Source organism: Doryrhamphus excisus, chromosome 4 (genome assembly GCF_030265055.1).
Source record: "Doryrhamphus excisus isolate RoL2022-K1 chromosome 4, RoL_Dexc_1.0, whole genome shotgun sequence".
In the NCBI taxonomy this organism is placed as follows: domain Eukaryota; kingdom Metazoa; phylum Chordata; class Actinopteri; order Syngnathiformes; family Syngnathidae; genus Doryrhamphus; species Doryrhamphus excisus.
In genome coordinates, this window is record NC_080469.1 from 23,705,932 (window position 1) to 23,728,845 (window position 22,914).

The following is a 22,914-nucleotide window of genomic DNA, read 5'->3' on the forward strand; positions in this document are numbered from 1 at the left end:
CAATCAATTCCACCGGAAACGTCTTCGCTATTTTATTTTGGAAATCAATGCCATTGGAAAGGTTAAGGTATTTTATTTTGGCATTTCCTATACCGGTCGTGGAGGCGGGATGAACGTGTTTGCTGCACCGGAAGTGACTTTCACAGTGGAGGACTTGGTATCGTCGCTTTTTGAACATGACTGACAAGAAGTTGACTTTATTAACAATAATATTATTAAACTTTGTATCCACCGAACATGTACAAGCTTTGCCGCAAAGCCGATTTCAGGTAAGTGAGTTTTATTTTGTTTTTTTGTATTCATTGGCGCAGTCTCATGGGGTATATGGGGTATATATCATGTGACTGCCTGCTAAACAATCGCTAAATGATAGATAACAGGTTATGTTGTTAACGTTCGATTATTCGGGGAGGTTACTTCAACTCTTTCCACGCATATTAATTCCGCTTTTGCTGTCTTTATTGTCATTTTGTCATTCAAACCAAAAACGCCATAAAACGTAAACCATAAAACGCATGCAAAGCAAAAATAATCACGTGAAATCACGTGAAATAATGCAGAATGAAAAACAACAAAAGCCATCAAGAAGCAAACCCAAAAACCCCAAAGAACTGCATAATTATTATTTATTTTCAATGTTTTTCCAATTTTACTTACACTTGTGTTATACTTATCACTATATATTGTGTGCTCTTTGTGTCAGTGACTAATGTAACTTGAATAAATGTAAACATATTTACATGAATTGATCTTAATTATTTACTTAACACAACATTGGACAATTTTGGCCAGTATTTCAGAAACAGATGTTGTTCAAGACTCTTCTTCCTTGTATTCTGTCGTCTTGGTACATTGTTTACGTTCCTTACTCAACCCATAACATTAAAAAAATACATACATTGGTGCAACAACATTATTTTTCATTTTCAAATACAGTATGTCTGTTTTGTATAGCGGTGACCACTAGGTGGCAGTGATGATGTGTATTGTAAATATTAACTCATTCAACTCATTAACTCATTCAACCCCAGCCATTTTAGCACAGGCCATTTTGAATGATTTTGATAGATTTTTCAAGGCACACAGATTATTGTGTTGTATAGACACGGTAAAAGATTAGAAAGTGTGTTTCTACATTTTTATGTTCTTTACTAAGCAGCGGTAGAACATGGCTAAGTTTCAGGAAAATATCAGCTCCCAACAAAAATAGGGAGGGGAAAAAAGGCTTTTTGTTAAAAATTAAATTTCACTTTGACACAAATTACGCCATGTATACTTCATCTAAACAACGATGTCACAACATAAACATAAAAGTAAGCATTTTTTACAGATATAACACCATGAACTAGTCAGCCAGATAATTGTAACTGAGTCACTGTTTGGTTTAGGAGTTTGAGTCCAACTTGAATGAGACGATGTTGAAAATGAGAGTTAAAAGCAACACAACATGAAAGTGATGGTTGAAGTTCATGCAATCCACTAATGTGATGTGCTTCTAATAGACAGGAATACATGGATCCCAGCCACGGGCCACTTTCAAAGAGAAGTATTTTCTACAGAGTCTTGACCACTTCAACTTCAACGCCATGGGGAATGGGACCTTCCTGCAGCGATACCTAATCACTGGTGAATCGAGTGGCAGTTTTTATGTTGCAACAACCAAGACAAGGTTTATGTGACATTGTTTTTTTGTTTTTTTTCTCTTCCCCGTGTAGATGAGTATTGGAAGACTGGATATGGGCCCATTTTTTTCTACACTGGAAATGAAGGGGATATCTGGGAGTTTGCCCTTAACACGGGATTTCTTATCGAATTGGCCGCTCAGCAGGATGCCCTGGTCGTATTTGCTGAACATGTAATGTAACATGTAATATAACATGTGTGATGTCTTTGTTTGGTGAAATGTACAACTGGCCAAGTAGCATGACAGCATGTCATCCTCATCATCTGAAGTTCATTTATACTGCACTAGACAATGGAGTATTGCAGTATGGTTAAGAGCACCAGAAGGTTAGGTCCTCACGTCAAAGTACCCTTGGAATACTATGTTTACAAGCACAAAAACATTTGTTATTGTAGTAATTTGGTTGAAAGCAGCTTTTTAGAAGGTATTTAAAGGGATAGTTTAGATCAGGGGTCTCAAAGTCAATTTACTTGGGGGCCACTGGAGCTAGGGTCTGGGTGAGACTGGGCTGCATCAGGTTTTCAAAAAAAACAACAAAAAAAACGCATTTATTAAAAACAAAAAAATTAAAAAAAACTTCGCTTTGGTTCCAATTTTCTACAAGAAAAGCTCTGATAAAATATTCCACTGTTCTCAAATATCTTAATTTTTATTTTTCTACACAAAATAAGATGAAAAACAATCAAACAAATAAATAAATATAATAATAATAATAAAACGGCAAATAATAAAAACTTAAGAAACCACATATAGTTGGTGGGTAGACAAATTATTATTTTTCAGATTAAAATGAACAAAGCATTATTAGAGCCCTGTAGACATGACAAAACACGACTATAGTCACATTTATACTCTTTTTATTTACAACATATTGCGCAACTGCAGGGTCTTGAGACACATGCTAACTCGCAAACTAGAGCGCTAGCGACCTAAACTGTAGCCTTCAAGTTATTTCCTTTAAACTTAAATAGCCAAAAACTTACCACTTCCACACGGATAGGGAGGATAACTATTAACAGTTATTTAACCTTTAACATGAACATGAATCAAACGTAATAATTTTTTCTGGGTACATGATACCATACAGCAGGGGTGTCAAACTCATTTCGCATCGTGGGCCACATACGGCCTAGGGAGATGTCAAGTGGGCCGGACCATTAAAATTATACCATACTCTGCTATAAATAACCAAAATATCATGTCTTTCCTTTGTTTTGGTGTAAAGAAGCACAAGAACATTAGGAAAATATTGAAATTTAATGAACTATCCTTTTACAAAACATTTCATGAAACACCTCATATTTCCTTAGACAAATGTGCAATTTACTTTTATCATTCACAAATATGCATTGCAACTGATCCCACTGATTGTACAAAGGCACACAACTTTAATTGGTACTGAAAAATATAGTAATGCACTTTAAGATTAAATGAGACTTTTAAAGAAAGGGATTTTTAAACCACTTACACATACGCATATAAAATCTAAATGTAATCCCTGCGTACACCTTACAAACTAAGGAGAGTGATTTTAAATGTGTAATGAAGAAAGTGTTCGCCTGTCCTGTAAATCTGTAAACTTCATACATGAAACATACATACACATACAATATATACTGAACATTTATGGAGTTGTATGAACAGTAGAATTCCATCACACAACTTTTGTTTTGAAGCTGCTGACTAACATTAAAGTGCACATTTTTTAAATCACCACAGTAAGGATTCATCTTCACAGAGCTGTATTCTTTCAATGCAAACAGTAAGCCGTCATATTTTTCGCTGTGATGAGTCTCGTAGTGGCGTCGAATATTATATTCCTTCAATACCGAAACTTGTTGCAAACACACCAAGCACAAAGGTTTTCCGTGCATGTCTGTAAATAAATAGGACGTGGTCCATTTTTCTTTGAAAATTCTACACTCCTTATCTACTTTTCTCCGTTTGGATAACGACATTTTGGCTAATGAGGGTGTAGCGGAGAGGTAGAGACCAAGGTATTAACAACGTCGTAACAAGCAGCAGATGGCGCATTGATACCGTCTGCTGTTTTCAGTCTGTCTCAGTGATGCGGCTTGTCTTCTACTCTGATGGAAAGAGTGCGCCCCTTAGCGGATAATCCATGAATTGCAGCGAATTAAAAATATTAATTCCATGTCTTTTATGCATTTTTTTCCACTTTCAAATTATCCTGCGGGCCTGATCGAACCTCCTTGGGGGCCAGTTCCGGCCCGCGGGCCGTATGTTTGACACCCCTGCCATACAGCATCCATATCAAACTTGCGCGGGCCGCACTAACATTAAACTTTCATATCAAGGCGGGGGCCTCAAACTAGTGTCCCGCGGGCCACATTTGGCCTGCGGGCTGCGTGTTTGAGACCCCTGGTTTAGAGAGTTTTGGACATGAAGTTGTATGATGTCCCCATTAGCAGTGAAGTGCATCAACTGTGACTTTCCCCGCACTTTGTCATGTTAGCTGAGTTGTGTAGAGGAAAGTAGTTCCGGTTGACGAAGGTCCACAGTTGTCTTCTTTCAATATGCGTGCTATGATTGTGTTGTCCACCTTTCACCCAAAGTCAGCTGGGATAGGCTCCACTTCCCCATGACCTTGAACAGTATTTGTTAAATCTTGACCTCTGCAATGAAGTACATGTTTGTAGCACTGACACATGTTACTTTCACCCTCATCGAGTTTGAATTTTCGTCTTTTCACAGAGGTACTACGGCAAGTCTCTCCCTTTCGGCAACAACTCCTTCAACCTCGACAAGGTCGGCCTGTTGACAGTGGAACAGGCAATCGCCGATTATGCCGTCATGATCAGTACATTGAAACACGAGCTGGCAGCCACAGATTGCCCTGTCATCGTGTTTGGTGGGAGGTAAGACGCATGGTGGTACATCTCCATCGATGTGGTTTGTCTGCTTCTGCTTAACGCCTGCTATTGTGCTTTGAATCATTTTCACAACAACCATTAATCTAGCTAGCACAACGGTATGCCAGTAAATAGATGAGTGGATTTTTTAATGTAAAAACATTGCGAGCAGACAAGTCCTAACAAGCCCTTGAAAAATACGCTATGGCAGTGAGATTCAGTACGGGCCTGCAACATCTTGTGAGAAGACGAGGTCAGATCGGAAGCACGTCTGCCATGAATCCGGCCTGAAGTCAGTCTTCTGGTGTAACATTGTGTACATGTAACTTTATGTAACAATGATAACACCTAGTTACCAGTGTAGAATACTGCATGTCAAAAATGTGTATTTTAGTGCATTTAACCATTATTATGCTTGAAAATGCTTTATTTAGGCCACAAATACAGAATAATTGCTGATATTTTATATGTTTGGCTACAAATAGGCCATATTTAACCAGAAAAAAAGAGAACTATTCTCTTCCTTTTTTTGTCATCCTCTTATTGAGCAACCTGTGCTAACATAAAAAAACACTCCAAAGACTATTAAGGCCATGCTTGAAACTGATATCTTACTCCTTCCTGGGACACAGCATCTGCGATTCATTCATGTTTTCAATGAATAATGTGAAACGACACACAGAACATACCTCTGTGACCATCCTTCAAAATAAGAGTGCCATTTGCCCCACGTCTGCATAAACAAAACAAGAGTATCCTAAAAAAATATATGTTCCATATGCAGTTGGAATGGCATGGGTGACTACATCTTCATCATAAGTCTGACATCCCATTAGAAAAGTTTGCCAGATTGTTACCAATAAATACATGTAAATACATACATGCTTTACAATTTGAGACAAGGGTATTTCATAATATGGCTTAAGGGTCGGAGCTTTTTATACAAGACTCTGCTGAATTTAATCCAAATAATTTAAATATAAATGTAATATACATTTTATATCGTTTAATATTGTTGTATCGTGGATACATCCAAGAAATATTGTATAAAAATGTAAAAAAAAATATTAAAATGTACTGGTCTAACACTAATTTTTTTAATAGTAGTAGAATATTTAGTAGCACTTTAAATTGTGTTATGATTAAAATACTTTAGATTTAGATTTTCGCATTTACTACTGTATTTCAAAGTAAATTCACTCTTCTAATTTGCAATTTATGACGTCACCATACTCCGAAATGATCAGATCTCTGTCTCCACGATCAAGCTTATTTATTCTTCCTCATCTCTCATGCAAACAGCCATCATCATCATAATAATTTCCTTCTGTCCCCAGTTATGGCGGCATGCTGTCTGTCTATATGAGGATGAAGTATCCAAACCTGGTGGCAGGAGCTCTGGCTGCCAGTGCTCCCATTCTGTCAGTTGCTGGGCTGGGGGATCCTGCACAGTTCTTCCGAGATGTCACAAGTGTAAGTTGGATGGATGTCTGCTTTTTGCTCATTAATATTCCGTCATCCTGGTCGTGGGTTAGCTGGAGCCGATCCCATTTGACTTGAGGCCAGTGGATGGATGGGTACACCCTGGGACTTGTTGCCAGTCAGTCACATGAAAGCCATCCCATGTTTTGCACTACTACATTTTCAGACCGCATGCTACTTTTAAAAGATATCATTCAATAATTCACAATTAGATTATTAAAAAGATAATAATGTCCAGTGAGCATTTGCATTCCGAAAATGAAGAAATTTGCCTGCCGGCTCATGTTTCAACATACTGATCATGGCAGCGTAATCTGCAATTGCCTGTTCCACTGTCAAACATGGAACCTACCAAAAAAAAAGGCTAGACTCATCTAATTTTTTCTGGACTTTAGTAACTAGCAGTTGAACATAGGTAAGTTTTAGGAAAATATCAGTTCCTAACAAAAAAAGAAATAAAAACAGGTTTATGTGAAAGATCATTTTCAAGCATAACTTTCACTTTGACACAAATTCGACGTAAATACACATTCTCCACAAAACCAGAGCGTCGTAAAAATATCTTCCATATGCAGTTGGTATGCATGGGTGACTCCATCTTCCTTAATTACAACCTATGAAAAGCCTATGTTCATGTCATTTGTATTTGTTTAATTTTTAATACATTGGCAACAATAAAAAAAATCACATTGCCGTTATGGGGTGTTGTATGTAGAATGTTTGAGGAAATGTGCCCCCTGTCAGCAACTTTGGCGCGCTGTATTGTCACGAAATTGTCACTGCGCCAAGCTGAAAATGTGCACACCTCCCCTGGTGCACCGCCACGCCCGTCTCGGCGCAGCCCGGTCTACCAAATTAGATTAGATTAGATTAGATTAGATTAGATTCAACTTTATTGTTATTGCTCATGTCACTGGTACAGGGCAACAAAATGCAGTTAGCATCCAACCAGAAGTGCAATTTTATAAGTACATTAGTAGTAAGTATGGACAGATATATGTAAATAAAACTATACAGGCTATGACTATGATACAGTGAGAATATGCACAGGGGTATAAATGACTATAATATGGCTATTGTAGATAATACAGATTATAAACAGTATGGATATGACAATATATAATAACAGTAATATGTACAGTATTGCAGTGAAGTGACTAGAGTAGAGTATGGTTATTGCGGATTATATAAATTATAAACAGTATGATCAATGAATCAACAAGATAGTATATGTACAATAGTGCAATAGTACAATAGTACAATAGTGCAATGAAGTGATGGGGGGGGGGGCATAGATCAGCGGGGGGATGTAAGTAGTGGAAGGGGTGGGCAATGGGGGGCAGAGTTCAGCAAGGAGACAGCTGCTGGGAAAAAGCTGTTCCTGAACCTGGTGGTTCGTGTCCGTAAACTCCTGTAGCGCCTCCCTGAGGGTAGGAGGGCAAACAGTCTGTGTGCTGGGTGGTATGAGTCTTTGGCAATTTGTGATGCCCTCCTGAGACAACGCTTCCTGTAGATGTCCCCGATGGCAGGAAGTGGGGCTCCGGCAGTGCGTTGGGCAGATTTGACTACTCTCTGCAATGCCTTCCGGTCCGCGACAGAGCAGTTCCCATACCAGGCTGTGATGCAACTGGTTGGGATGCTCTCGATTGTGCATCTGTAGAAGTTCACCAGGATGTCTGAAGAGAAGTGGTTCTTCTTCAGATATGTGAATGGAACACTGTTGGTGTTTTTTATAAGGGCTTTAGTGTTGTTTTCTCCCGTTAGAAAGCACAGAAAAGGGAATTAAATATGTGTTCATGTTTCACATATGGATTGTGAATGATGGGCAAAATTCCCAAAAAGTGCAGTGTTCCTTTAAAGCAGACCGACGCCATACAGCATCTCCAAAGTGGTGTTCATGACATGGGCAACACATGTGATCGACCTTCCAAATTGATGTGTTTTTATTTTCATGGCACCCAAAATGATGCTGCTGTGTGTATGAAAGGCAGAAACAATCAAATATTAACATAGACTGGAATTTCACTTTCTTCAGAATATGAAATTTTAATTTCTTTACTGTATTTTAAATGATGAAATGTTGAACTGTTTTAAAAGTCCTGACTGTAAACGTTTTTTCTTTTGTTTTCTCTTAAAACAGGATTTTGAGAGCATTGTTCCTGAATGCAGGGATGCTGTAAAAGGAGCTTTCCATCATCTTAAGGAATTAGGTGAATTACAAGGTAAATGCTTGTTTTTTTCCCACGCCTACTCCAGTAAATAAGGTTCAAGTAGTAGTTTTCAAAGTGTGACTCCTAATTGAAACAATTGAACGTGGTTATGTCTAAATATGAAACCGCACATCATTTTCTCTTGTTTACTTTATTAGATTACTTGAAAATTCAGTCGGCATTCACCCTGTGTAAGCGTCCATCATCTGATCAGGACATCCAGCAGCTAAATGGGCTGCTTAGGAACGCATTCACGCTGATGGCCATGTTGGATTATCCTTACAGCACTCACTTCATGGGCGACATGCCTGCCAACCCTGTCAAGGTATCATATGCATTTTGTTTGCTGGAGTCGCTTTTTTAATGTTAAAGTAGCGGAGGTGTCATTTGATTGTGTGTATACAGTAAAATTGAAAATAGCCCCCCCCCCCCCCCCCCCCGCCTGAGAAAAATAATAAGTAAATAAAATAAAAATACTATAAATAATAAAAGTAGTAATAGTAGTAGTAGTAATAAAAAGTAATAAAATAAAAAGTAGTAATAAAAATACTACTAATAATAATTACAATAATAATAATTAGGAATAAATAGACTGACATTTTTTTTCATAAATCCACCAATGAACCTATAAAGAATAAATAATAATAATAATAACAGCCATAACCTCATTGATGGCTGAACCAAAAACTAAAACTGGGCTTCCCTACTGATAATAATAATTAGGAATAAATAGACTGACTTTTTTTTCATAAATCCACCAATGAACCTATAAAGAATTATTAATAATAATAATAATAACAGCCATAACCTCATTGATGGCTGAACCAAAAACTAAAACTGGGCTTCCCTACTGATAATAATAATTAGGAATAAATAGACTGACTTTTTTTTCATAAATCCACCAATGAACCTATAAAGAATTATTAATAATAATAATAATAACAGCCATAACCTCATTGATGGCTGAACCTAAAACTGGGCTTCCCTACTGATAATAATAATTACAATAATAATATTTAGGAATAAATAGACTGACATTTTTTTTTCATAAATCCACCAATGAACCTATAAAGAATAAATAATAATAATAACAGCCATAACCTCATTGATGGCTGAACCAAAAACTAAAACTGGGCTTCACTACTGATAATAATAATTACAATAATAATAATTAGGAATAAATAGACTGACATTTTTTTCATAAATCCACCAATGAACCTATAAAGAATAAATAATAATAATAATAACAGCAATAACCTCATTGATGGCTGAACCAAAAACTAAAACTGGGCTTCCCTACTGAGACCCATACCCAGAAAAGCAGATGAATGGAATAGAATGAAATGGAAAAAATACATTGAAATGATCAATAAATAAAAGGAGGTCAACTGAATACACACTACCAGTGTGTATTCCTACCTGTTAGAAGAATTGTACATAAAGTTATTCTATTTTTACTATATTCTTATGACCTATTTTTACTATATTCTTATGACCTATTTTCTTATGACCTACAAGCATTTCATATCACTCACGTGGCAAAAGTAAGATTAATGCTGTGACGCTTGCACATTTGGTGTATATCATGATTAGAGAAAACAGAACGTGACAGAACATTCTCTCAACAGATAGTTCCATCATACCCTCGTGGAGAGGAAATAGCTACATGTGACCCAGAATGTATATGTGTGTGTGTGTGAGTGTCTCCGGAAGATCACATGCCAAAGAGGAGATACCCACACACTATGATAACATGTTGTACGAAAGAACCGGTTTCAACTTGTTTAGTTAAACCCCCCTCCCCTTAGAAATTGAAATCTTGTGTAACTAGGGCATTCCTGATTCAATAAATAGCGAGGAGAAAGGTGACTGTTTCAGAGTTGGTAGGAGGATTGTAACTGTGCAGTCTCCATCACTCTCCTTGCAAGTAAAAAGAAACTCACCTCTCTGTGTCTTCCTTTGTACAGGCTGTGTTTTTTACAAGTGTCGGGGTTTAAACCTGACACTACCTCACATTTACACATAAGTGTGTAAATAAATCAAACATATTAAATAAGTATATTTTCTCTAACACTTTTGATTATTGGCAGGTTGCTTGTGACACCATGCTTCGTGGAGCTGACCTTTTGGCCAACTTGAGAGATAGTGCAGGTACACTGAATATGAAATTAATATAGAGTTTTTTGCATAGATGGTTATGTAAGGCTATGTGATTGTTTATGATGATTTTTCACCATTTTTGATGGTGAATTCAACAGGGATCGTGTATAACTCCAGCGGCTCGCTGACTTGTTTCGATTTGAACAAGTTGTTTGTTCAGTGTGCTGATCCCACTGGCTGTGGACTTGGCTTTAACAGCCTGGCCTGGGACTACCAGGTATTTCCTTCCATCAATACAAACACGTACACACAATGTATAGCTTTGGATCGCACACACAGATTTCCACTCATTAAAAATGCATTATTATCATTTTTGTTGTCGTATTATGATGCACAGACTGTAGTCCTAAGAAAACTTTATGCTTTCATTCATTCATTTTCTATCGCTTCGGGTCATGGGGGAGTGCTGGACGCGGGGTCCACCCTGGACCGGTGGCTAGCCAATCACAGGGCACATATAGACAAACAACCATTCACACTCACATTCATACCTATGGACAATTTGGAGTCGCTAATTAATCTAGCATGTTTTTGGAATGTGGGAGGAAACCGGAGAAAACCCACACATGCACGGAGAGAACATGCAAACTCCACACAGAGATGGCCGAGGGTGGGGAAAAATTAATAATTAATAATTGTCCTTCTGTTTGCAACCAACGTTACCTAGAAAATGAGTGTTGAAATTCCAGTTTCCTCTAACTTTTGGGGAGTATTGATGTGTATTCAGTTGCTTCATCCTTCTAACATTTGCTGTCCTTTGCTGTCCTCGCAGGCGTGCACGGAAATAAATCTCTGTTATGAGAGCAACAACATGACCGACATGTTTCCTGCGATGACCTTTACAGAGAAAGAACGCGTGGAATACTGCTCCAAACGCTGGGGTGTGATCCCGCGAGCCGACTGGCTAAAAATTCAGTTTTGGGGGAATGGTGAGAGCTGCAAAGATACAGACAAAATGTCTATTTTAGTGCTGTCGAGAGATTTAAAAAATAGATTAATTATGATCTGTAATTTACTGACCTAAATATCTTTTAATCTCACCTAAAGTTGCTGCGAAAACCTCTCACTTGAGATATTATTGAAATGAATGCTATTATTTTATTCATTGGCATATCAAAACACTGATATATAACACAAAGGTCATTTACTGTGTTTAACAGACTAAAAAATAACACTAAATATGACTTAGATTATTTGAAATGAATGTTTTAATTTAATACGCTCAATTTTTGGACACCCCCCTGCATACATGTGATATGGTCTCTGCTTTTCTTTAGCTCTTTCCACAGCCAGCAACATCATTTTCTCCAATGGAGATCTGGACCCATGGGCAAACGGAGGGGTAAATTATTTTTAAAAATACGCGACTTGAATGGATTCTTAAAAATGAGCTTTCCATGTGTTTCTTTCCAAAGGTGCGTACGTCGTTGAGTTCATCGCTGATAGCTATCAACATTCCTGGGGGAGCCCATCATTTAGATTTAAGGTATGGCAAACTTTCTGAATGTTTTATTTATTCATTTCAATGTCATCCATCAAAATATAAAGTGTTTTTTTTTCGATAATCATAGAGGGTCCAATGATGCTGATCCGCCGTCGGTAATCAAAGCCAGGAGGACTGAGGCAGACTTCATCACACGGTGGGTGCAGACCGAGAGGACAATGACAACCAAACAACATTTGTTGTGATACGTTGATGTTGACGTTGATTCTGAAAATTAAAACCAGTTTGAGTCAAACACAGGAGAAAAAACACAGACATCAGGGATAAATAAAACTAAAAAACAGGCTTTCTAAATTGTATACTAAGCTAATGAAATGACTGAAAAACAACAAAAATGAATTCTGCCACACTGAAAAGTTAGGAAATAACAGTAAAAAAAGAATAGAAGTCTTGAACTACACAGCATAGGAAGCATGTGGTTTTGTGGTCTTCAGAGTCCTGTCCTGTAGGAGCCATTTATGCTGCCTTTGGGTTTTATGCACCGGGTTTGTTTTGGTAGTAATCGAACCACTGGTGGCGGTATGGAGGTGTTGGGTATAAAGGGACGGAAGTGATGATGCATGGATTTGGGTTTTTACCACTCAAGCACACTATTGCACTTTTCCTTATTTACCCTTATTAGATTAATCTGTCATGATATTCGCCACTTTGGATACGTTTTACATTTTTTTGTTGACTTGTACACAATAAAGAATGTTAATCTCAACGTGATCATCTGATCATCAACAACCATGATGACTTGTGTCTTTCTGGGATTTCATCTGGATTGAACTAAAAGATGATTGACTGCCAATATGAGACTAAGACTTATTTACAAACACAAACTAATAAGACAAAGTAAGCATTCACAAACTATGTACAAAAGAAATATTCCTTAAAATAATACATTACTTTTAAATACATTCATTCATTCATTTTCTAACGCTTTTTCCTGGAGCCTATCCCAGCTGTCTTCGGGCGAGAGGCGGGGTACACCCTGGACTGGTGGCCAGCCAGCCAATCACAGGGCACATATAGACAAACAACCATTCACACTCGCATTCATACCTATGGACAATTTGGAGTCGCTAATTAACCTAGCATGTTTTTGGAATGTGGGAGGAAACCATGCAATGCACGGGGAGAACATGCAAACTCCACACAGAGATAACCGTGGGTGGACTTGAACTCCAAAAGGTCTCCTAGTTGTGACGTCTGCGCACTAACCACTCTACCACCATGCAACCCTTAAATGAAGAATATAATAATAGTAAATTAAAACAAAACATAACTTCATATCCAAACATCTTAATGCCAAAATCTCCATAAAAAAAGCCAATTAAAAAAACACAAAGTTGTACAAATGGGATAAAAGCTAGAACTAATAAAGTAGTTAATATAATTATGGTGTAGAAATACGCTCTTTTCTTTCCAGTAGCACATAATCACAAAATAATAATAATAAATCACAATAATAATAATAATAAAACACACTATTATTTACTGTCTAGTCTCCCAATTTGTTTCTCTGCGGACTTGACAGCTTATGAAAGAAGCGGGAGGGTGTGACCACGTGACAAAACCAGGAAGTGTTATGAAGAAAGTCCCAATTCACATCTCTCTCGCCGGGACTAGAGGACTCATAAAGACGCAGCCTTCGTAGGCCGCATAGACTGAGTCCTTTGAAGGATACAAACCCCGAATTGGATTACAAATGTTTAGAAAGAGCTACAGACCGGATATGGACTATAGTGTTCGGGAAGTGACAGCAACCAAGGAGACTGGCGAACGACTGTTTTCACCTTTTACGTTTTACATTAAAAACAGTTATGTAGATTCGCAACGAATAGCTCAAATGTTCGTTTTTTCTAAAGTCCACTAAACATAAGTTGGATTTGGAGCACTGGAGCGCTATCTGAAGTGAAGTTTAAAGACATGATGGAAGATGAAGCATCCTAAGATGGCGACGTCCAGTCAGAGAGAAAGTGGAAGAGCATCAGCGTCATTTGCCAGCAAATCATCAATGGAGAAAAGGGTCAAAGGTGAGTGAGATCAAGTTCACAACAACGTTTTTGAGGCTATCTTGAACCCTGAAAAAAGTTATTTAGGACAATTCGTCTCAGGCTATGTTTTTTTTTTAACATTATTTTTACAATAACGTTGATCAGCATTATAAAGAATGTATCAGGCGATACCATACCATGATTTTCCATGTTTGAGACATTTCAGATACAATTGAAAAGTTTTTCAAATAAATTGTCTTTGGAGCTTTTTGATATTTTGATTTATGGAAGTAGACATGATGCCGATATATTGCTATTATTCATTTTAGTGTCATTAATTATGTCAACATGAGGGTCAGACAGACAATTCCTAACCCTGAAATAATATGATATATGATATATGTATCAATTTGGAAATACACAAACAGACAAGACACTACATTCATTCATAGAAGAAAGTGTGTCATGAGTTCCAGGAGAAACATCTGAAGAAACATGTGTTCTTTTTGTTTTGCAGACGTCCAACAGCTGATTGGTTGTCCCACTCAGCTACAGTGTGGGAGTTCCACTTTGAAGCCAGACGGTCCACAACCCCCCTTTGTCAAAGAGGAAAAGAAGGAACCCTTGATCACGAATGAGGGAGAGCATCTTCTAGGGATGAAGGAGGATGATCTCACCAAGTTGCCACTGACTGCTGTGTCTGTGAAGACCGAAGACCATGACGACAAACCACCTGAGTCATTTTGTTGGGTTTGTCCTTCATATGCCCGACAGGTGATTGTTTGTCTGCAGGAAGGGAGCTCCATTTTGAAGCAGGAGGACCCACAGCCACCCCACATTGAAGAAGAAGAGGAGGAACCTTGGACCACTCAGTGTCTTCTTGGGCCAGAAAGGGTTGATATCACCATGTTGCCACTGACTGGTGTCTCTGTCAAGACTGAAGACAGCGAAGACACACTTCCCAAGGCCCGAGGGGCGGAGCCTCCCAGTGACAGCTCACCACAACACATGACAACAGAAGCCGATGGAGACCACTGTGGAGGATCCCGAGCAGACAACCTCTTAGCTCCGCTATCAGATAGTGACGACACGTCACTGCCACCTGAGGATGAAGACTGGGATGACACCCAAGAACCAAATTGGGAAGGTGATATGAGTTTGTACACTGAGCGCTCTGAATGCTCCAAAAAGACGACAGGTAAAAAACAAAAAGTTTGTGATAAAAGATTCTCTGATAGGTCGAGTATGGTATCACACATGAGAACACACACGGCAGAAAAACCTTTTAGTTGCTCAGTCTGTGCTCAAAGATTTTCTCAAAAGGCACATGTGGTATCGCACATGAGAATGCACACAGGAGAGAAACCCTTTAGTTGCTCAGTTTGTTGTAAAAGATTCTTCCGTAAAGAAGCGATGGTCAGACACACGAGAACACACACAGGAGAAAAACCTTTTATTTGTTCTGATTGTGGACAAAGATTCACTCGAAAGTTAAGTATGGTATCACACATGAGGTCACACACCGGAGAAAAACCTGTTGGTTGTTCTGTTTGTGGGCAAAGATTCTCCCGAAAGTCCGATATGGTGCGACACTTGAGAACGCACACAGGACACAAACCCTTTAGTTGCTCGCTTTGTGATAAAAAATTCATTCAGAAAGGCGACATAGCGCGACACATGAGAACACACACAAGAGAAAAACCTTTTGGTTGTTCCGTGTGCGGTCAAAGGTTCTCTCGAAAGTCTACTGTGGTATTGCACAAGAGAACGCACACAGGAGAAAAACCTTTTAGTTGCTCGGTTTGTGGTCAAGGATTCTCTCAAAATGCAACTATGGTATCGCACATGAGGACACACACGGGACGCAAACCTTTTAGTTGCTCAGCTTGCGGAGAAAGTTATTCTTGTAAGAAAAGATTGACAACACACGTGCAGACACACAACGTACAATAAACAATGTCACACTTGGTCATCTGCTGAGTGCGTGATACCCAATTCCCTCATGAGTTGGTCTGCTGTTCATGGCAGCTTCCTTGCTCGTGAACTGGATTATGGACATTAAGGACATTAAGGACATTAAGGACATTAAGGACACTAGACTGCATGCGAACTGAATTTCATGTGTTGTCAAAAGAGTGTATTATATTGTATATGATTCTTCAGGTTATACCTATTTATACTAGTTCCAAGTATCTATATGTATTTATTCACGCCCTGAGGCTCCAGTAGTTGGACCAACTTCTGAAAGTGCTCTACTCAGTCAGTCCTTAGCCCGAGTAGTACGTTAAAAACCATTCTTCTTCTACTGCTGCTCTCCTCAATAGTTGGCTCTGTGTGCTGCAAAGGTACACACGCTGCAACGCGCTGTAGGGAAAATATGGACTGGATTATCAGTGATGTGGGCGTACTCTATAATGGCCAAGTGGAATGGGCTGGGTAATGATGCAATGAAAGGGTGTCTCTACCTTACACCATGAAATAAAGGGAAATTGACAGATTTATGATTAGAAATTAATGACAGGTAATGTGAATATTTGTTTTAACTCATATTATTGCACTATTATATAAAATGTGTCACATTTTTTTGTAAAAAAAAAAATCCAATTGTTTCAATGGGCTTTAGAGCATTTTAGGAGGTCTAAAATAGGCCTAATGACGCCACTGAGTTGCATAATAGGTCTCATTTAAAAACAAGGTCAGTAATTCATTCTAACTTTTCATCTTAAAAAATGTTAATGAAAAGATGTTAAATGTAACAATTCAAATTAGTGAAATATGAACTATATGTGAACTATTCACATTGATACTGTGTGAATGGATTTTGAACTTGTTCGTCGAGGTATGAACTTACAAAACCCTGGGAGTGTGTATCCTAGTGTGTATCCTAAAAGTGAGTATTTGGGTTACCCACAATCCCACATCCGACAATGTGAGAGCTCTCTTGGCTATGTTATGTGCGCTTTCATTCTGCTTCTATTCAAGTGGGCACTAGAATCCAACAGAAGTCTACAAGAGCAGCTCTCTGAAGTCAATAAAGTAAAAAAATGAAGTAATCTCAGCATGTTTCTTTTGCATTTGAGCTCTTCATAGTTGCAAATAACTGCAGTACTAATATGCTCATAAAGGTTACATTTATTTCGCACATTCATCCACTTTATATTGAAATACTTCATGTAACAATTCACAATTCCACATGTCCAAAAAAGCCAACTATTAATTTCACATCAATCGCTAATACATTTGTCCACTTCCTGTATGCATCATGTACTAATGCACTATTTCTATTTGACTTTTTATGTCTTTTAATACACTCCTTGACATCAAAATGGAAATGGTCTTATTTCTACAATGCAACCTTTGTAAAAGATCTGCGGAATGCTGCCAAATGTCTTTGTTTATTAGGAAAATTCCATATTCACAAATCCAGAGTCATGTTATGCAAGCCAAATATTCACCGCTTTTCTTCTGAACTGAAAATATTATATATGAATCACTGAAGTTGATATTCAAAAAAACAGAAAAGCACTGAAAACCTTTTAATACACCGGAGAACGTTCTAAAAAACAATTCATACAAAGAACAAGCTTAAGTGACATGTTTTCTGTTTTTATTTTGTTGTTCTTATTTTCAAGCAATATCCCTCCGCACATTCCTTTCTTTGTTATTTATTTTTTTTATTTATGTTGATATTGTTATTGCTTATATTGTTTTTGTTTTGTACAATTGAAGCTTGTAATAAAAATATAATAATAATAAAAAAAAAAATTCCATATATTAGCGACTTCCGGGTTGCCTTCGACCCTCGTGAGGTTAAACGGCATACTCGGTCTCATTGCTCTGACAGTAGCTTCGACATTTCGGGCTCATTTTACCATCTCTAATAAAAACAAATGCATCAAGTGCTCTTTTTTAAAACCTACGAAGGAACGACGGAAGTGAGCGAGGAGGTGTTTTTCCGAGGTGAACACAGAAGACGCCATAGAAGATGAACCACTGCTATGCCAAGATGGCGGCGTCCAGTCAAAGAGAAGGAGGAAGAGAATCATCAACGGAGAAAAAGCCCCAAACTGCAGATAGCGGTGAGCGAATTGAGGTTTCTAACAACGTGTCTTAAACCATAAAAACTGTTGAAGTGAGTAGAAATTAGCTGAGCGATTGTAAAAAAAAAAAAAAAAAACGCCATGATTGTTAGCTTAAACGAAGGCAGCGGGATTCCAGTCAAACTACAATAAATAGAAAAGTCAAATATTTGTTGTTGTGACGGTGGACATAAAGGGACTGTATGCAACCAAATTACATTAATTGAAAATCCAAAATATAAGAAAAAAATGCTTTTACTGATGTTTCATGAGACATTACCAATTGATTTAGCATAATGCAGTTATAGATTTGACAACAGAGGGACACTCTTACATAGATTTTAGCATTAAACTTCATTTAACAGAGCAGTATAACAATATTACTGTGATTTAACAGGATTATGTCAAACTGTAATTAATTAGTATGTGATATAATAGTGTTCCATAGAAGTAGAAGTGTTAACAGAGTGTGTTTAATATAATTACATATCAGAAGTGTTTAGTGATTTAGTAATCATATACGTAATAAAATCAAAATAAGTTATCTATAAAGTCAATTATTACAAGTAGCCTGTAGGAATAATGCGTTATTAACTGTTGTAATAAAATAAAAAGAGCAACTGTTGAGTCAAAGGTCATGCAAGAATAGTGTAAGCACACTGATGACACAAAAACAACAACAAACGGCATTATGCTAACTATTGGTACATGTCCCTTAATTGATGAGATCCACACTGGCTGCATGGCACGTCACGGATGCCAGGAGCGAACCCTGCACAGACCGCTTGGGCGGACATCTTAGTAGCAGCCACTGATGCTCGATGAGTACAAAAACTGCAAGATAATACGTACTTTTACTGAAAGTCACCACATAGCAGAAAAGTAGCTACGTTTGTTGCTGGTTGCTTTTGATAAAAATGTTGCTATGCCAGAAAAGTAGTGATACACGTTGGTGTTAGCACCTACTATAACTATATTACTGTAGCTTGGTTAATACACAGGTTATTTTATGTAAATGGAACATACAGTAAACCTCGGATATATCGGATTCAATTGTTCCCACTGGTTTTGTCCGATATAAGCGAAATCCGTTATATGCGTATACCGGAAAATGTCCGTTTTACGCATATATCGGATTTATATCCGGTATATGCGTAAATGGGATTTTATCCGTTATAAAAAGGCACTTCCTTGACTATGTTTCCAATGTACCTGGACGCGCAGGCAACGCTGCAAACGCTGCAAACGACGTCGTATAGCGGCCTGTCACGATTCGGCGAATCGGAGCGCCACGATGCGGCCATCCGATATATGCGAGGGAAATTGAATGGAAATGCATTGGAACGGGACTGGAGATTTTGTCCGAAATAGGCGAAATCCGTTATAAAAAATCCGATATATGCAATGAATTTTTATTGGAAATGCATTACAGAAAAATTGGTTCTTTTTTATCTGTCCGTTGTGAGCGAATTTCCGATATATCCGAGTCCGATATATCCGAGGTTTACTGTAGTTGGCGTTTTGGGATTTTTATTTAAGGTGTGTCTTCACATAACAATTGTGGATGATGTGCAGAATTTGTAAAAAAACAAAAAACAAAAAAAAACACAGAGACAACTATTGACTAGAGCAGCAGTAGGAGATAAAAAAGTCGAGCTTCCCTATCGGTGTGCAATATCGATTCTTGGCAGAACTGACGGTTTGAGGCAGTAATGTGGTGACAAAATTGAGCAGTCAGCACCAAATGTCTGCTGTTTTATAAAAAAATGGCTTCAGGAAGCATAAGGAAAGCACATTAACTTTACATTAAGCCATGTAGTAGGAGTCACATGTGAAGATGAATAAATGCGGAACTGTTATAAAGTCACAAAAAACATGAAGTATTGTCAGAATTAAAAGTTTTTTCTGTTGGTTTCACTTCTGAAAAAGCAAAAAAAAAACCAAAACACTGCTCTTCTTTGTTTTGTGCACTCTACTTTCCAAACTCAAACACTATTCCAATGTGACCAAAATGCAAAACAATGAAAAAGAAAGTTGTCCTTTGGAGCCCGCCTCTCGCCCCAAGACAGCTGGGATAGGCTCCAGCACCCCTGCAACCCTCATGAGGATAAGCGGCAGAAAATGAATGAATGAATATAAAAAGTAACTATCAATATGTAAATAATGTAAATAGAATTGTGTCCTGCAGACATCAAGCAGCTGATTGGTCACCAAGAAGAAAGTCCCCCTCTTCCAAAGGGGCGGAGCTTCACTTGGAAGCAGGAGGACCGACAAACCCCCCACGTTAAAGAGGAAGAGGAAAAACTTTGGATCACTCAGGAGAGAGAGTGTCTTCTAGAGCCAGAGGAGCCTGATCTCGCCAAGTCGCCACTGACTGGTGTCTCTGTGAAGACTGAAGACCATGAAAACGTTAAAGAGGAAGAGGACGAAGTCTGGATCACTCAGGAGGGTGAGTGTCTTCTTGGGACAGACGGGGCCGATTTCACCAAGTTGCCGCTGACTGTTGTCTGTGTGAAGACCGAAGACCATGACGACGAACCACCTGAGTCCTCACAGCTTCATCACAGTCCAAGTGAGGAGAACCGAGGCAGCAGCTCACCACAACACATGACAACAGAAGCTGATGGAGACCAAGCAGACAACCTCTTAGCTCCGCTATCAGATAGCGATGACGCAACATCACACTCTCCTGAGGATGAAGACTGGGATAACACCCAAGAACCTTTGAGCAGCGATACAGACTGGGAAGGTGATACGAGGACTCAAACTGGCAACAAATGCTCTGAAAAGACGACAGGAACGAACCATTTCACCTGCCCAGTTTGTGCTAAGATGTTTCCTTATAAGCGTGAGTTAACTGTACACATGCGACAACACACAGGAGAGAAACCGTTTGATTGTTCTGTTTGTGGACAAACATTCTCTTATAAGTCAAATATGGTACGACACACGAGGATGCACACGGGAGAAAAACCATTTTGTTGCTCAGTTTGCGGTAAAAGATTCATTCACAAGTCCGATATGGCATCGCACATGAGAAGGCACACGGGAGAAAAACCCTTTAGTTGCTCAGTTTGTGGTAAAAGCTTTTCTCACAACTACAGTTTGACGTATCACATGCTGAAACACATGGGAGATCACATGCTGCAAAACCGAGGAGAAAAACCGTTTGCTTGTTCCGTTTGTGGTCACAGGTTCTCTCAAAATGGTACTCTCGTATTACACATGAGAACACACACAGGGGAAAGACCTTTTAGTTGCTCGGTTTGTGGTAAAAGATTCTCTCGCCATCAAAATATGGACGTACACATGAGAACGCACACAGGAGAAAAACCTTATAGTTGTTCTATTTGTGGTCAAAGATTCGCCCTGAAGTCTGTTTTGGTGTCACACACAAGAACGCATACAGGAGAAAAACCTTTTGGTTGTTCTGTTTGCGATCAGAGATTTTCTCAAAAGTCTGCTATGTTATCACACATGAGAAGACACACGGAAGAAAAACGTTTTAGTTGCTCCGTTTGTGGCCAAAGATTCTCTCATAAGTCGAGTGTGAAACCGCACATGAGGACGCACACCGGAGAAAAACCTTTTAGTTGTTCAGTTTGCGGTCAAAGATTCTCTCAAAATGCGGCGATGGTCATACACATGAGTACACACACTGGAGTCAAACTTTTTAGCTGCTCAGTCTGCGGTAAAGGTTATTGTTATAAGAAAAGGTTGACGACACACATGCAGACACACAATGGAGAATAAAAACGGTTTGTGCTAAAAGATGCTAAAGTGTAATATCACATGTGAGAAGCTTGCATAGAAAGATGATCTGCTGTGTGTATGATATCAGATTCCCTCATGAGTTAATGTGCTGTTCATAAGGGCAGCGACACAAACCTGATTGGTTGAGAGCAACTTGGAGTTTCTCCACATTTTCCTTCTGTCGGACTCCAGAAAAGTACATCAGTGATCATGAAGTTTTGTTTGTGTTGCATAACGTTGCACCGGTGTTTGAATAGCGGCTTCTGTCGGCAGTGGAGGCGTGTCCTAATACATGCTTTTCTTTTTAACTGTTTCATTTTAGAACATAAGTGTCATGTCTTACATCAGGATAGTGGATGATAGGGCAAAATGACCCAAAATTGCACTTTTCCTTTTAAGGAAGAATGTCTTAAACGGCCATGATCTGGTGTACATTTTCCTTCAATGGAAAAACAGGGTTTAAGGTTGTGCAGGGGTGTCAAACGGTAGTGGTTATGTGAGAGCGAGAGAGGGTGGGGGTTTTAGTATTTATATTGTTTGTATTTGTGACAAAAGGCAATGCAGTGTGTGTGTTTTTACTTAAAAAGAACTTGATATTTAATATTTTTATACTGCACTCTCAAGTGAGATTATTCATATACATGGTTAAAAAGGTCCTATTTTAGGACTTTCAAGTTTGTGTGTGTATACAATTTCAATTTAAAGCCAAGAGTGAATATAGCTGTACCACTAGCCACGTATACATGGACCCAAATATTCCAATTCCATTCGGTTTATTTACCTTTGTATACACCTCATTCCCAAAGAAAAGTGCCAATCCGAATGAATATATAATGGGATTCCCAGGGGTGGAATATTCCTTTCCACAATCTGATTGAGGTATCTTGTATTTGTCCAAATATTGAAAATGCATATTGTAGCAATTGGTCTTAAGATTTTTGATCAGGTCTGTACGTTGCCAGATGTTGAATATGTTGCATATGGCGTGTGTTAAAGATTAATAAATATATATTTAGAGTAATCTGTTGGCCTGGGCAATACATATTATTTTGAGTCAACTAAAATGTGAGAAGTACAGTTAGGTTATACATAAATGAATTAACTGGTGTCGTTGTAAACATGTTCATTCGGTTCAAATAAATAAACGAGCTTGGTTCAATTCCAGTGGATCAGTAACCATCCATCCA

At 38.4% G+C, this 22,914-nt stretch overlaps 3 protein-coding genes across 3 annotated transcripts; all 3 read left to right on the forward strand.

Moving 5' to 3' along the window:
• The first annotated feature begins 113 nt into the window (after positions 1-113).
• On the forward strand, positions 114-12,625 carry dpp7 (dipeptidyl-peptidase 7). Its single transcript, XM_058070515.1, has 13 exons — positions 114-269; positions 1,503-1,626; positions 1,716-1,855; positions 4,400-4,563; positions 5,895-6,030; positions 8,180-8,261; positions 8,408-8,574; positions 10,340-10,400; positions 10,508-10,626; positions 11,182-11,338; positions 11,687-11,751; positions 11,825-11,895; positions 11,981-12,625. Exons 1-13 carry the CDS (start codon positions 177-179, stop codon positions 12,096-12,098), a joined length of 1,497 nt encoding a protein of 498 aa, XP_057926498.1. The 5' UTR covers positions 114-176; the 3' UTR covers positions 12,099-12,625.
• Positions 12,626-13,494: 869 nt separating this feature from the next.
• Positions 13,495-17,530, forward strand: LOC131128108 (oocyte zinc finger protein XlCOF22-like). Its single transcript, XM_058070684.1, has 2 exons — positions 13,495-13,934; positions 14,413-17,530. The coding sequence occupies exons 1-2, from the start codon at positions 13,838-13,840 to the stop codon at positions 15,846-15,848; spliced, it is 1,533 nt and encodes a 510-aa protein (XP_057926667.1). The 5' UTR covers positions 13,495-13,837; the 3' UTR covers positions 15,849-17,530.
• Positions 17,531-17,694: 164 nt separating this feature from the next.
• Positions 17,695-22,748, forward strand: LOC131128102 (zinc finger protein OZF-like). Its single transcript, XM_058070678.1, has 2 exons — positions 17,695-17,974; positions 20,163-22,748. Exons 1-2 carry the CDS (start codon positions 17,881-17,883, stop codon positions 21,725-21,727), a joined length of 1,659 nt encoding a protein of 552 aa, XP_057926661.1. The 5' UTR covers positions 17,695-17,880; the 3' UTR covers positions 21,728-22,748.
• Positions 22,749-22,914: the final 166 nt, after the last annotated feature.